At 45.4% G+C, this 14924-nt stretch overlaps 2 protein-coding genes across 2 annotated transcripts in view; one reads left to right on the top strand and one right to left on the bottom strand.

The window, feature by feature from the left end:
• Positions 1 to 3885, bottom strand: part of HENMT1 (HEN methyltransferase 1) — a 49051-nt gene extending 45166 nt beyond the window's left edge. The window contains exon 1 of the mRNA XM_056523517.1: positions 3588 to 3885. The gene's annotated coding sequence lies outside the window, so the exon portion shown is untranslated. The remainder of the gene's footprint in view (positions 1 to 3587) is intronic.
• PRPF38B (pre-mRNA processing factor 38B) overlaps positions 12 to 14924 on the top strand; it is a 25186-nt gene continuing 10273 nt past the window's right edge. The window contains exons 1-2 of the mRNA XM_056523515.1: positions 12 to 392; positions 12170 to 12238. Coding sequence (XP_056379490.1) covers positions 153 to 392; positions 12170 to 12238 — 309 coding nt within the window. The 5' untranslated portion in view covers positions 12 to 152. The remainder of the gene's footprint in view (positions 393 to 12169; positions 12239 to 14924) is intronic.

The following is a 14924-nucleotide window of genomic DNA, read 5'->3' as shown; positions in this document are numbered from 1 at the left end:
TCGAGCGAGCTGATTGGTTCTTTAGACCGGGTCTCTTTCACCGCCTTTCTTCCTCTTATTTTTTTTCTTTTCTTTTTTTTTTCCCTACGTGACGTCACTTCCCGCTGTCCGGTGAGGCAGCCGCCATATTTTTTTTCCCCCTCCGGTTACATATGGCGAATAACAACGCGGCGGCCCTCGGGGGGACCCCGCAACCTACTCAGACAGGTGGTGGTGGGAACAAATCTGCCCCCTCTGGGAAGCCCGGGAATGTGCTGCCGCTGTGGGGCAATGAAAAGACTATGAACCTGAACCCCATGATTCTGACCAACATCTTGTCCTCTCCATATTTCAAGGTGCAGCTGTATGAGCTGAAGACCTACCATGAGGTGGTGGACGAGATCTATTTTAAGGTGAGGAGTTCGGTACAATGTATCAGGCGGGCGGTGTGGGAGATGGCTGTGGGCAGCATGCTCGGATATGCTTTCCTTATAGCAGTGTTTTCCTACCAGGGTGACTCCAGCTGTTGCAAAACTACAACTCCCAGCATGCCCGGACAGCCTTCGGCTGTCCGGGCATGCTGGGAGTTGTAGTTTTGCAACAGCTGGAGGCACCCTTGTTGGGAAACCCTACACATGTTGCAATACTACACCTCCCATGTCCTGACAGCCTTCAGTCTTAATCCCAATAGGACCAGATGTGAACAGAGACTTCCCATGCTCAGTACTGCGCTCCCTGTACTTCCAGCAGCATAGGCGACACACACAAAGGATATAAGGCAACCTGCGGCCCTCTGGCTGTTGTACGACTACTATACTCTCCTTTTTATGTAAGATGGGAGGCTAAAGGAGTTGAGCGAATTTACAGTTAAAGGGGTTATCCAGGAAAAAACTTTTTTATATATATATCAACTGGCTCCAGAAAGTTAAACAGATTTGTAAATGACTTCTATTAAAAAAAATCTTAATCCTTTCAGTACTTATGAGCTTCTGAAGTTTAGGTTGTTCTTTTCTGTCTAAATCATCTCTGATGACACGTGTCTCGGGAACCGCACAGTTTAGAAGAGGTTTGCTACGGGGGTTTGCTTCTAAACTGGATGTTTCCCGAGACACGTGTCATCAGAGAGGACTTAGATAGATAAGAACAACCTTAACTTCAGAAGCTCATAAGTACTGAAAGGATTAAGATTTTTTTAATAGAAGTAATTTACAAATCTGTTTAACTTTCTGGAGCCAGTTGATAAGATATATATATATATATATATATATATATATATATATATATATATATATATATATATATATATATATATATATATATATATATATATAAAAAAAAGTTTTCCTGGATAACCCCTTTAATTGACTCGTAGCGAAAATGGTAGAAGGAAACGGAGAACACACCTGATAATAAATCCTGCTGCATCAATTTATTTCACAATTTAATATATACACAAGCGCTACTATCTGGATAAATAGCAGCTGCCTATGATTACGGGTGGGTCACGTTCATCTGGATGATCACCTGGGGGGCCTGATGGAACGCCAAATGGCGTGAAACAGTGGCTGTCGTCCGGGTGAACGCTCCTGCCGTCCAGCTCTGCGCGGAATTCGGGGTGATGTCCTAACTATGTTCCAGATGAACTTGAAATAAATTGGTGCAGCGGGATTTATAAGGTGTGTGTGTGCTCTGTTTCCTTCTCCCATTGTCGTTTATACTACATTCATCTATTTACTTGTAGCACTCCCTACTGTTCCTGGTCTGCTAAGGACTAATTTATGCAGATTAAAGGGTACCTCTCATCAAATAAACTTTTGATATATTTTAGATGAATGAATGTTGAATAACTTTCCAATAGCATGTTAATGAAAAATCTGCTTCTTTCTATTGTATTTTTCCCGATCAGTCCTGTCAGCAAGCATTTCTGACTCATGCTGGAGTCCTAAACACTCAGAGCTGCCAGCCTGCTTTGTTCACAGCCAAACAGGCTGTGAACAAAGCAGGCTGGCAGCTCTGAGTGTTCTCCTTTGTGAACAAAGCAGACTGGCAGCTCGTAGTGTTTAGGACTCCAGCATGAGTCTGAAATGCTTGCTGCCAGGACTGGTAGGGAGACCCCTAGTGGTCATTTCTTCAAAGTGGAAAATTAAGTAGAAAGAAGCATATTATTTAATAACATGCAATTGTGAAGTTATTCTGCATACATTAATCTATAATATATCAAAAGTTTTTTTGATGAGAGGTACCCTTTAAAGTAGTCAACGGCCGAGCAGCGAGGTTCGCTACGAGTCACAATACCAACAAACGAGAGACCAGGCACTGCCTGCATGGATATAATAAATTAAAATATATATATATATATATATATATATATATATATATATATATATATATATATTATCCACGCAGGCAGTGCCTGGTCTCTCGTTTGTTGGCATTGTGACTCGTAGCGAACCTCGCTGCTCGGCCGTTGACTACTTTAATCTGCATAAATTAGTTCAGCTTTTCAAGGGCTCTGGTTGCCTGGAAAAGTTTGGGATGACAGACTTGGGTCTTCTAGGACTGCGTCCACCTTTTCCAGGTGACCGGAGCCCTTGGAAAGCTGAACTAGTTTATGCATATTAATGTCATCAACCGGCGAGCAGCGAGGTTCGCTACGAGTCACAATTAGAGATGAGCGAACTTACAGTAAATTCGATTAGTCACGAACTTCTCGGCTCGGCAGTTGATGACTTTTCCTGCGTAAATTAGTTCAGCTTTCAGGTGCTCCGGTGGGTTGGAAAAGGTGGATACAGTCCTAGGAAAGAGTCTCCTAGGACTGTATCCACCTTTTCCAGCCCACCGGAGCACCTGAAAGCTGAACTAATTTATGCAGGATAAGTAATCAACTGCCGAGCCGAGAAGTTCATGACGAATCGAATTTACTCTTAAGTTCGCTCATCTCTAGTCACAATACCAACAAACGCATAGAGCCAGTTTACTGTAAGTTTGCTCAACTCTGCTATGGACCATACATGTCCCTTCAAAGCATCGGTTAGAGTGTGTTCACAGTGTGGAATAGGAGAGGAATCCTCATGTAAAAATTAGCCGAGGAATTTACGCAGGTTTTTTTTTTTGCGCTAAATTTGTGCGGAACTACCACAATTGGAATTTCCCTTTTTTATTTATTTTTTTCCATTGACTTCAATGGACTAATGCTCACATATTTCGTAAGAAGAATGAACATGTTCTCTCTTCTAGCTGCGAGTGGAATTTACGCAGTGTGAACAGTGCAGAGTAAAATTACATTGAAGTCAATGGCAAAACAGATGTTATATATATTTATTTAATTATTTCTAAGTGGAGAATTCAAGAGGAATTACTCGAGTAAATTCCTTTTGAATTACTGTGTGAACGCAACCTTAGAGGGAGAGTTATCAAAACCTGTGCAGAGGAAAAGCTGCCCAGTTGCCCAACCAATCAGATCGCTTCTTCCATTTTTAACCTGGCCTCTGAAAAATGAAAGAAGCGATCTGATTGGTTGCTATGGGAAACTGGGAGCATTTTCCTCTGCACAGGTTTTGATAAATCTTTCCTTTACGGTGTCCATTTTAGGACGTCGTCAGCCGTACCTCCGTCAGGGGTCCTGCCTCCTCCCTCGGACTAATCGCCTTCAGTCATCAGCCGCAACTCCGTCCTCCCTCAGGCTAAATGGCGTCCCGCCTCCTCCCTCACACCAATCGCTGTCCTCCTTCAGCCACAACTTGGTCATCCTAAACACCATCATGCCTCAGACGATTCTCCCTCAGACGCATGGCGGAGCCGACACTGCACAGAACTGTATAGCAGATCCGGCATTGAATAGCATGTACAGCAGAAACCCATATAGCAGAGAGCCGACACTGACTCTGCTCTACTGCATGGCAGGAAGGTTTTTCGTCTGAGGGAGGACAGAGTTTTGGATGAGAGACTTTAGGATGACAAAGGCAGGAGGAGGGAGTTGCGGCTGACGCCTGACGGAGATTGGTCCGAGGGAGGAGGCGGTGCGCTGTTTTGCCTGAAGGAGGACAGAGGTACGCCTGACTCTCTTAAAATGGACACCGTATTCCTTAGTGTTTTGGGGGGTCCCAAGTGGTAATAAGAAAAACTTTGTATCTTTAGGATACGTTCACACGTGCGTATTTTGCTGCAGTTTTCTGTAGCTGGTTTTGACTTCAGTGGGTAGTAAAACATGCAGCATAATGCTCACGTGTAAATGTCCCCCCTAGAATACATTTACTCTGGCGTGGTTCTCAGCGAGAGAGAAGGAGCTGTGATTCGCTGCAGAGATTTCGGGTTGAGAAATCAGCCGTACGTATTCACACGTACAGGATCTGCTACAGATTTGATGCTGTGTTCAGTCAATGAGTTTACATTGAAACCTTCAACTTTAAATCTGCAGCAGATGCTGTACCTCTTCAAGGGGTGCTCTGCCGGAAAACTTTTTATCCCCTATCCAAATGGACCCCTGTGATCTCCGGGCCGGCAGTGGTTGCGTCTAGAACACGAAAGCTTGGATCTCCCATGTTCGTGACGTCGTGCCAAGCCCCCTCCATTCATGTCTATGGGAGGGGGCGTAATGGTTAGTACGTAGCCGCGGCACCTCCTCTTTAGAAGTGAATGAAGGGGGCGAGGCTTCATGCATCGGACGACTGGGGTGCCGCTGCGGAGATTGCGGGACCCCGCGATTAGACACATTATCCTTTGGATAGGGGATAAGATGTTTTCCGGCAGAGTACCCCTTTAAAAGGGTACTCCGCCCCTAGACATCTTATCCCCTATCCAAAGGATAGGGCATAAGATGTCAGATTGCCGGGGTCCCGCTGCTGGGGACCCTGGGGATCTCCGCTGCAGCACCCCGCTATCATTACTGCACAGAGCGAGTTCGCTCTGTGCTTAATGACTGGCGATACAGGGGCCGAAGCAGCGTGACGTCATGGCTCCGCCCCTCGTGACGTCACGGTCCGCCCCCGTCAATACAAGCCTATGGGAAGGGGGCGTGTCGGTCGTCACGCCCCCCTGCCATAGACTTGCATTAAGGGGACAGGCCGTGATGTCATGAGGGGCGGAGCGATGACGTCACGCTGCTCCGGCCCATGTATCGCCCGTCATTACGCACAGAGCGAACTCGCTCTGTGCTGTAATGATGGTGGGGTGCCGCAGCGGCGATCCCCGGGGTCCCCAGCGGCGGGACCGCCATGATCAGACATCTTATCCCCTATACTTTGGATAGGGGATAAGATGCCTGGGGCAGAGTACCCCTTTAAAGGAGTTGTCCCATCTACTTGCTTCTGGCTCCTCCTGCCTGTTTGCAGTGGTTGGAAAAGCCTAAAGCAAGCGAAGCATTGACTTTAATGGGAGTTACGTAAACTGCAGCGACCGATCACGTTGTATGGCATTCATTAAATGTGTTTGTGGTGACCTTTCAATGATGTTTCCTTTAAACGAATGCAGTGTCTGATGAGGGGGTCTCCATCTGCTTCGAACTGTAATATCACCGCTACCACATAAGTGCTGCTTCTTCAGTCTAATGCAATGGCATCCGTTCTTGTGACATATGCAGTAGTCTGTGTCATAGATGTCCATGTTGCGCTGCCATCACAGCCTCCCATTAATGTCTTTTGATCTTTTTCCTGCTATATACATTAAACAGGGAAATAATTTTTTTTTTTTACTTTAGATCAGAGAGGTGGTAAAAAAAAATACTTCTATTCCTGCGTCCGGTCACTGCCAAAATCAGAGCTCTGGTCCCTGCTGCGTGGTGCTTTCAGGTTTAGGGGATGTGATATCGTAGGCCCACTCAGCCGGTCTGTAACAGTGTCTTGTCTCAGCCATTGGTTGAGCAGAACTATGGTATCAAGTCTCCAAACACAGAAGCGCCACTCAGCAGGGACCGGAGCTCTGTGATACTAGTGGAAGGAGGGGATCAAGTAAGGTAAGGATATATTTTGATTTACCACTTGCCCTAATTTAAAAAAATATCTCCCGGATAATCCTTTTTATTAGGGGTGCTCCACCCCTAGACATCTTTTCCCTAAGGGTAGGTGATAAGATGAATGAATGCGGTAGGGCCCAGCAGCGGTAATCCCTACAATCTCTGGCCCGGCATCCCAGTAATCCGTTACACGAAGCGAACTCCGCTCTGTGGCAGATTACGAGCAACCACAGCAGTCACCCCCCCCCCCCCCTGATAGAAGGGGGCATGACAGCCACCCGAACCCTAAATGTTAATGCTGGGGTGCTCTGCCAGATATCGCTTTGATTAAACATTTAATCCCCTATGCTTTTAGATAAGATGTCTAGGAGTGGAGTACCCCTTTAACTTTCTGGAGCCAGTTGATATATAAAAGAGCTTTTTTTCCTGGATAAACCCCTTCAAATGGTTATTTCAAACAATTCTCCCTATCTGATAGCTTACTTGATTTTTATTTTTTTGTATATCGCTTTATTTACCAAAAATTACTTTTACCCCAGAAAAAAAACAGCTATAAAGTCTGGGCCACTGGGTGTTTTTCTTCAGTGTGCTGTCTATTTGCTATTGAAAATCTGTCTCTAAAACGGGACAGAGTACAGAAAGTGGTGGAGCTTTGCATGTGCTATATGCGGGAGAGTGAGCCTGAGCACTTGGTTGTGTACCTGAGCCAGTCTGCCTTCTGTAGATGATCCACACTGTGCCTGAAAGGTAAATCAAGGCTTCCCTCTCAACTCTCACCACCCATAAAGCTCAGGTCAACTGTGATCTCTCCTCCCACCCTCCCTTTAGCCTCTTATCAGCAACAACAGTAGCAGCTTAGTGTAACCCCTTCTTTGCTGTACTGCTTCATATTTGCTCACATAGCACGTTGCAAACCAAAGGCATCAGTAGCCACATCTTCCCTTAATGTTCCATCTGTAGGGCTGCACTGTGTAAATCATCCCCAGCACAGTGTAGCCTGTGTAGTTCACTTACACCAGCACTACATTATGGCATAGCACAGAACTGTGATTAGCCAGAGAAGTAAGGGAAAGGAAGTCTCTGTGTGTGTGTGTGTACTACTGGCAAACAGTTTTGCGCTAGCAATGTCCACTGAAATGTAGAGAATAAGAAGTAGCTGTGCTCCATGAAGGTGGCTCTCAGGGACTTAATAACAGGTAGAGCACTAAGATCACAAGTACACTTTAAAGGGGTACTCCGCTGCCCTGCTTCCGAAGCTCCGCTCCCCAGCGTCTGGAAGTTTATTGTTCCGAACGCTGTGTGCGGGCTTCCGTGTTCAGGGCCGCCCCTTGTGACGTCGCGCCCTCCCCCTCGTGACATCAGGCCCGCCCCCTCAATGAAAGTCTATGGGAAGGGGGGCTTGACGTCACGAGGGGCGGCCCTGAACACGGAAGCCCGCACACAGCGTTCGGAACAATAAACTTCCGGACACTGGGGAGCGGAGCTCCGGAATCAGGGCAGCGTAGTATCCCTTTAATCTTAATGTTAATTGAACCTCCTGCTGTATGATGTCCTCCATGCTGCTGGTGCTTCAGAGGTTCTGCTATAGAGGTACAGGGTATGGAAGACATCCTAACAGCTCACTCACAAACGCCTGAAAATTAGGGATGAAGACTGAAGAGGGGAAACTGGTGAAAAACCAACTTAAAATGGTAAAGGACATTATATATATATATATCTATCTATCTATCTATATCTATATCTCTCTCCAGTCCTTAGAGCAGCAGCCCAGATTTCTGCCGTATCCATGGATAAGAGTTTTAGTGAGCGCCCCGAGAATAAGCCCTTAGAGATTTGTCCAGGATTAGAAAAAGATATAGAGACAGTGCTGCACCTGTTCGTGTTGTCTGGTATTGTTTCCGCTGTATCTGGGAGAAGGCCGCCATGATTTCCTCATCTTACCACAACCACATTACACAGGATTGGCTGCGTACAATGTAACGGATGCTCAGCTCTGTTCAAGTTCAGTCTCTGGATGTCAACAAGAATGTTCCCATTCAGTGGGCGCTGTTATAAAATAGTTTTACATATATGAAGACAAACACACATCAGAAGTTTTGATTGGTCGGGGTTGGAGTATTTAGACCCCGAACTAAGGAACGTCCCCATAGTGCATTCTCTCCCAGCTGTGTGTCTTGTGACCAGGACGTATTTTTCTCCGCTCAACTCCTCCAAACTAACGGACCCCATGCGAAGTCAAGGTTTAAAATGAGGATAAACGAGTAAGAAACATTAGGTAGAACAGTGTTTCCCAACCAGTGTGCCTCCAGCTGTTGCAAAACTACAACTCCCAGCATGCCCGGACAGCCTTCGGCTGTCCGGGCATGCTGGGAGTTGTAGTTTTGCAACAGCTGGAGGCACACTGGTTGGGAAGCAAAGATAGAAAAATGATGGTGAAGGCCGACTGTGACCCCAACAAAAGATACAGGGGGCATAGCACCATTTAAAGGAATACTCCGGTGGAAAACTTTTATTTTTTCATTTTATTTTTTTAAATCAACTGGTGCCAGAAAGTTAAAACAGATTTGTAAATTACTTCAATTAACAAAAAAGTCTTAATCCTTCCAGTACTTATTAGCTGCGGAATACTACAGAGGAAATTATTTTCTTTTTGGAACACCGAGCTCTCTGCTGACATCACGAGCACCGTGCTCTCTGCTGACATCTCTGTCCATTTTAGGAACTGTCCAGAGCGGCATATGTTTGCTATGGGGATTTTCTCCTCCTCTGGACAGAGATGTCAGCAGAGAGCACTGTGGTCATGACTAGAGATGAGCGAACTTACAGTAAATTCAATTTGTCACAAACTTCTCGGCTCGGCAGTTGATGACTTTTCCTGCATAAATTAGTTCAGCTTTCAGGTGCTCCCGTGGGCTGGAAAAGGTGGATACAGTCCTAGGAGACTCTTTCCTAGGACTGTATCCACCTTTTCCAGCCCACCGGAGCACCGGAAAGCTGAACCATTTTAATGCAGGAAAAGTCATCAACTGCCGAGCCGAGAAGTTCGTGACGAATCGAATTTACTGTAAGTTCGCTCATCTCTAGTCATGATGTCAGCAGAGAGCACTGTGTTCCAAAAAGAAAAGAATTTCCTCTGTAGTATTCAGCAGCTAACAGTTACTGGAAGGGTTAAGATTTATTTTTTTTTTTTTTTTTTTATAGAAGTAATTTACAAATCTGTTTTTAACTTTCTGGCACCAGAAAATGATAAAAATGAAAAAAAATGATAAAAAATAATTCCACCGGAGTACCCCTTTAAATGGTGCTATGCCCCCTGTATCTTTTGTTTGGGTCACGGTCGGCCTTCACTAGAGATGAGCGAACTTACAGTAAATTCGATTCGTCACGAACTTCTCGGCTCGGCAGTTGCTGACTTTTCCTACGTAAATTAGTTCAGCTTTCCGGTGGGCTGGAAAAGGTGGATACAGTCCTAGGAGACTCTTTCCTAGGACTGTATCCACCTTTTCCGGAGCACCTGAAGGCTGAACTAATTTACGCAAGAAAAGCCATCAACTGCCGAGCCGAGAAGTTCGTGACGAATCGAATTTACTGTGAGTTCGCTCATCTCTAGCCTTCACCATCATTTTTCTATCTTTGTTTCCCATCCAGACTACCTCCAGCTGTTGCAAAACTACAACTCCCAGCATGCCCGGACAGCCTCCGGCTGTCCGGGCATGCTGGGAGTTGTAGTTTTGCAGCAGCTAGAGGCAGCCTGGTTGGGAAACACTGTTCTACCTGATGTTTCTTCCTACTTTATCCTCATTTTAAATGTGCTTGTGTGATTCCCTCCCATTTGGTAGAACGTTGTTTCATGCAGATCTATTTGGCAGTGCAGTCACATTTGCCGTACTGTGCGTAAAGCTTGTTTTTCTGGTTCTAAAGAACACTGTGTAATCTGCTTGTCGTGGGAGGAATAAGTAGTACATCTGTGTCATACGTTGGGTAACCACCAAGCATACGACGTGCTGCAGATACTGACATAACATTCACAGTCTGACCTGGTTGTTTTGTCCTTTAATGTTCAGCGTCAGGTCCTGGTTGCACCTTTTTTCCCCCATACACACAAGCGCTGCCATGTTTGGTTTCCTTCTGCACCTGCTCGACAGCTCGGCCCACCTGTGGGTGCCGGCAATGCCCGAAAAATGCTCAAAGCCCTGGGACCAACCACTTCTGTAGTGATTTTCTGCTCCATGATATGTGCACGAAAGATGATTCAGCAATATCTATTCTCATTAACACAGTGTTCCAGCTTAAAGGGGAACTCCGGTGGGGAAAAGTTTGAGAAAGCCAGAAAGTTAAACAGATTTGTAAATTGCTTCTATGTAAAAAAAAAAAAATTAATAAATCTTAATCCTTCCAGTACTTATCAGCTGCTGTGTGATGCAGAGGAAGTTGTGTCGTTCTTTCCAGTCTGACCACAGTGCTCTCTGCTGACACCTCTGTCCATGTCAGGAACTGTCCAGAGTAGGAGCAAATCCCCATAGCAAACCTTTCCTGCTTCGGACAGTTCCTGGTACGGACATATGGGGGGGAGGAGCAATTTTATATTTTATTCAGGAAGGGGCGTATTTAACCCCTTAACGACCACGGACGTAAATGTACGTCTTGGTTTGGCGGTACTTCTCTCACCGGGATGTACATTTACGTCCTGTGTATGACCGCGAGCTTCGGAGCGGTGCTCGCGTCATACAGCAGCCGGGGACCAGCCAGTAATGTGCGCCATTAACCCCTCAGATGCCGTGATCAGTACAGATCACGGCATATGCGGCAATGCGCATGTTAAAGTAGATGATGGGGTCGCCTGCAGCGCTGCCGCAGCCATCCGATTATCTGTAATGGCGGCCGGAGGTCCATTCCCCTGCCTCCGTCCGTCTCCCAGCGTCTCCTACTCTCTTCTGAGATCGAGCAGACCAGAGCAGGAGATAGAATTGATCAGTATTATTGGCTATATCCTATGCATAGGACTGAACAGTATTAGCAATCAAATGATTGCTATAGATATAAAAAGTGTAAAAAAGTTGAAAAATGTAAAAAATAAATAAATAAAAAAGTGGAAAACCCCTCCCCCAATGAAAATGGTCAGTTTTCCCATTTTACCCCAAAAAGCGTAATTTTTTTTTAAATAAACATATTTGTTATCGCCGCGTTTGTAAATGTCCGAACTTAAAATATAATGTTAACGATGCCATAAGGTGAACGGCGTAAACATAAAAAATGTAGCTTTTTTTTTGTCACATTTTTATTCAAAAAATGTTTTATAAAAAATTTATATATGCAAATGTGGTATTGATAAAAAGTACAGATGACGGCGCAAAAATATATATATATATATATACGGAAAAATGAAAAAGTTATAGGTGGTCAAAATAGGGCAATTTTAGATTACTGATTTTGTACAAAAAGTTTTAGATTTATATTTTTGTACCGCTTAAAAAAATAAAAGTATCTAGCCATGGGTATCATTTTAATCGTATTGACCCACAGAATAAAGAACACACGTCATTTTTACCGTAAAGTGTACAGTGTGAAAACGAAACCCTCCAAAATGTGCAAATTTGTGGTTTTCATTTAAATTTTGTTCCCTAAAAAAAATATTTTTGGGGGTTTGCCGTACATTTTATGGTAAAATGAGGTTTCATTACAAAGTACAATTGGTCACGCAAAAAACAACCCCTTATATGGGTCTGTAGATGGAAATATAAAAGTTATGGATTTTATAAGGCGAGGAGGAAAAACGATTTTAAAAAAAAGTTGATTTAAAAAATAAATAAATTAAAAAAAAAAAATTTTCCACCGAAGTACCCCTTTAATGTACAGACAACCAGGTTGGGAGCCTGGAATATACAGTAACTTGATCACAGAAAGTTGTCCTGGACAGGGGATTGCCCATCCATTCCAGTGATAACTGCTAGATCAGCAGGGGGTCTAACCAATGGTAGCTCCACCCTTCCCCGGCTCCACCCTTCCCCGTGTACGGGACTGAAGAAGATTGTTGAGCGCTGTACTCGTCGATCTCCATTGGTGCCATTCCCATTAGATAGTATGGCGGCTGTGTGCCTGCCCGACTGCTGCTACATCCAAACGGGGGGGGGGGGGGTATTACTTATATCTTTGGATAATTGGGCATTTTTATTTTCCCACAATATGAAATGCATTTATAAAATTAGACATTCTAATAATTCCACTAATTCCCTGTTTTAGGTAAATCACGTTGAACCATGGGAGAAAGGAAGTCGAAAAACTGCTGGACAAACCGGGATGTGCGGGGGGGTAAGTACAAGTACGTGCCTTCTCATTTTTGGTGTTTTTACACTGAGGCAAGAAAAAATATTCGTATGAAGGTTTTTAGGTTATTGCAATATTTACTTGTTTTAAACTTTTTTCCTTCTGTTCATGTTTGTGGTTCGGAGGAAATGGGTGGGGAGGAGGGGGGATTGGCTGTAGACTTTAAAGGAGAAGCGCAGTGAAAGATAATGTATCCCCTATCCAAAGAATAGGGCATAAGTTATAGATCGTAGGTGGGTGCGACCGCTGGGACCCCGACATCTCCTGAACAGGGCCCCCCGGCAGTCTGCCAAAAGCGGCCGTTCCGATCCCCGCAGGAAGCCACGGCCCGACATGTGCCCTCCTTTTATCTTTATGGCAGGCATAGGCAACTTTCGGCACTGCAGATGGTTTGGACTACATCCCCCATGATGCTCTTTACAGCCAAAATGCCAAAGCATCATGGGAGATGTAGTCCAAAACATCTGCAGTGCTAAAGGTTGCCTATGCATGCTGTATGGGATACATGGAGGGGGCGTGTCCCCCCACCCTCCTTTGAATAGGGCAGTGTTTCCCAACCGGGGTGCCTCCAGCTGTTGCAAAACTACAACTCTCTGCATGGGATTAAAACTGAAGGCTGTCAGGACATGATGGGAGTTGTAGTATTGCAACCTGTGCAGTGTTTCCAAACCAGGGTGCCTCCTGCTTTTGCAAAACTACAACTCCCAGCATGCCCGGACAGCCAAAGGCTGTCCGGGTCATGCTGGGAGTTGTAGTTTTGCAACAGCTGGAGGCACCTTGGTAGGAAAACACTGCTATAGGGAGAGCAGATCCGAGCATGCTGCCCACATCATCTCCCACACCAGCGACCTGATACATTGTACCGAACTGGGAGTTGTAGTTTTGCAACAGCTGGAGGCACCCTGATTGGGAAACACCAGTATAGGGGATAAGTTATCTTTCCCTACAGAACTCCTTTAAAAACTGTTGATTTATGTAGAGCCGTTAGTTTTGTAAAATAAGAAGCAGCATTAATGTGATTACAGAAATGACCACAGTTTATGTGAAATAAACATAACAGTCTCTGTCCGGAGGTAATGGTCGCCACTTCTGTGGTGATGTGCGAGGCAGGAAAGCGCTAATAGATAACAAGGGGGCCCAGCACTCGCCAAAGTTGTAGCAAAGAGTGATAGTTTTATTCACATGTCAGAGTATATATCAGGACGCTGTCAGCAGAGGAAGGCATACCGCCAAAACGTGTCCTGATATATATATATATATACTCTAGAGATGAGCTTTCAGGTGCTCCGGTGGGCTGGAAAAGGTGGGTACATTCGTAGGAAAGAGTCTCTGAGGACTGTATCCACCTTTTCCAGCCCACCGGAGCACCGGAAAGCTGAACTAATTTATGCAGGAAAAGTCATCAACTGCCGAGCTGAGAAGTTTGTGACGAATCGAATTTACTGTAAGTTCGCTCATCTCTAATATACTCCTTGACATGCAACTTTGGTGAGTGCTGGGCCTCCTTGTTATCTATTCACCTTTGGTCCGGCCCTTGCAATGTTGATGTTAAAGAAGATATCCAGGAATCGAAAAACAACCTATTGCTTCATAAAAAACACAGCACCACTCCTGTCCTCAGCTTGAGTGTGGTATTACAACCTGGCTCTACTCACTTTAAAGGGGGTACTCCGGTCCTAAGACATCTTATCCCCCAGCCAAAGGATAAGATGTCTGACCGCGGGGGTCCCGCCGCAATCTTGCATTCAGCACCCACCTCGGGGAGCTGCGCGCCGCACTGCCAGCTCAGAATCTGCTGTGTGACGACCACGTCGCGCCCCCTCCCATAGACTTGCATAGTGGGCTCGGGGTGGAGTCGTGACGTCACGATACTCCGGCCCCGTCACGCGGCAGATTCTGAGTTGGCAGTGCAGCGTGCTGCTCCCCGAGGTGGGTGCTGAATGCAAGATTGCGGGGGTCCCCAGCGGCAGGACCCCCGCGGTCAGACATCTTATCCCCTATCCTTTGGATAGGGGATAAGATGTCTTAGGGACGTAGTACCCCTTTAATGGAACTGAGTTACGATACCACACCCAACCTGAGGAAAGGGGTGGTGCAGTTTTTCTCATCCTGGATAACCCCTCATGTAATCTCCGATCCTCTCGACCTCTGCCAGTTCTCTCCCCTTGTCCGAACCTTACACAACTGTCCAAGACCTCTGTGCTTCCTCCATACACTGGCACTCTTCCCCAACACATCTGGCTCTTACCCACCATCAAGACTTTTAAAACCAACCTGAAAGCCCACAATAACCGTACTGCTACTGTAAGGCCCTATGAACAGCTGCTTCCTTAAAGGGGTACTCCGGTGGAAAACATTATTATTATTTATTATTATTAGAGATGAGCGAACTTACAGTAAATTCGATTCGTCACGAACTTCTCGGCTCGGCAGTTGATGGCTTTTCCTGCGTAAATTAGTTCAGCTTTCAGGTGCTCCGGTGGGCTGGAAAAGGTGGATACAGTCCTAGGAGACTCTTTCCTAGGACTGTATCCACCTTTTCCAGCCCACCGGAGCACCTGAAAGCTGAACTAATTTACGCAGGAAAAGTCATCAACTGCCGAGCCGAGAAGTTTGTGACGAATCAAATTTACTGTAAGTTCGCTCATCTCTAGTTATTATTTATTTAAAT

The sequence above is a fragment of the Hyla sarda genome, chromosome 6 (genome assembly GCF_029499605.1).
Source record: "Hyla sarda isolate aHylSar1 chromosome 6, aHylSar1.hap1, whole genome shotgun sequence".
In the NCBI taxonomy this organism is placed as follows: Eukaryota; Metazoa; Chordata; class Amphibia; order Anura; family Hylidae; genus Hyla; species Hyla sarda.
The sequence above is the reverse complement of the archived record's forward strand: the minus strand, read 5'-3'. Positions and strand labels throughout refer to the sequence as shown.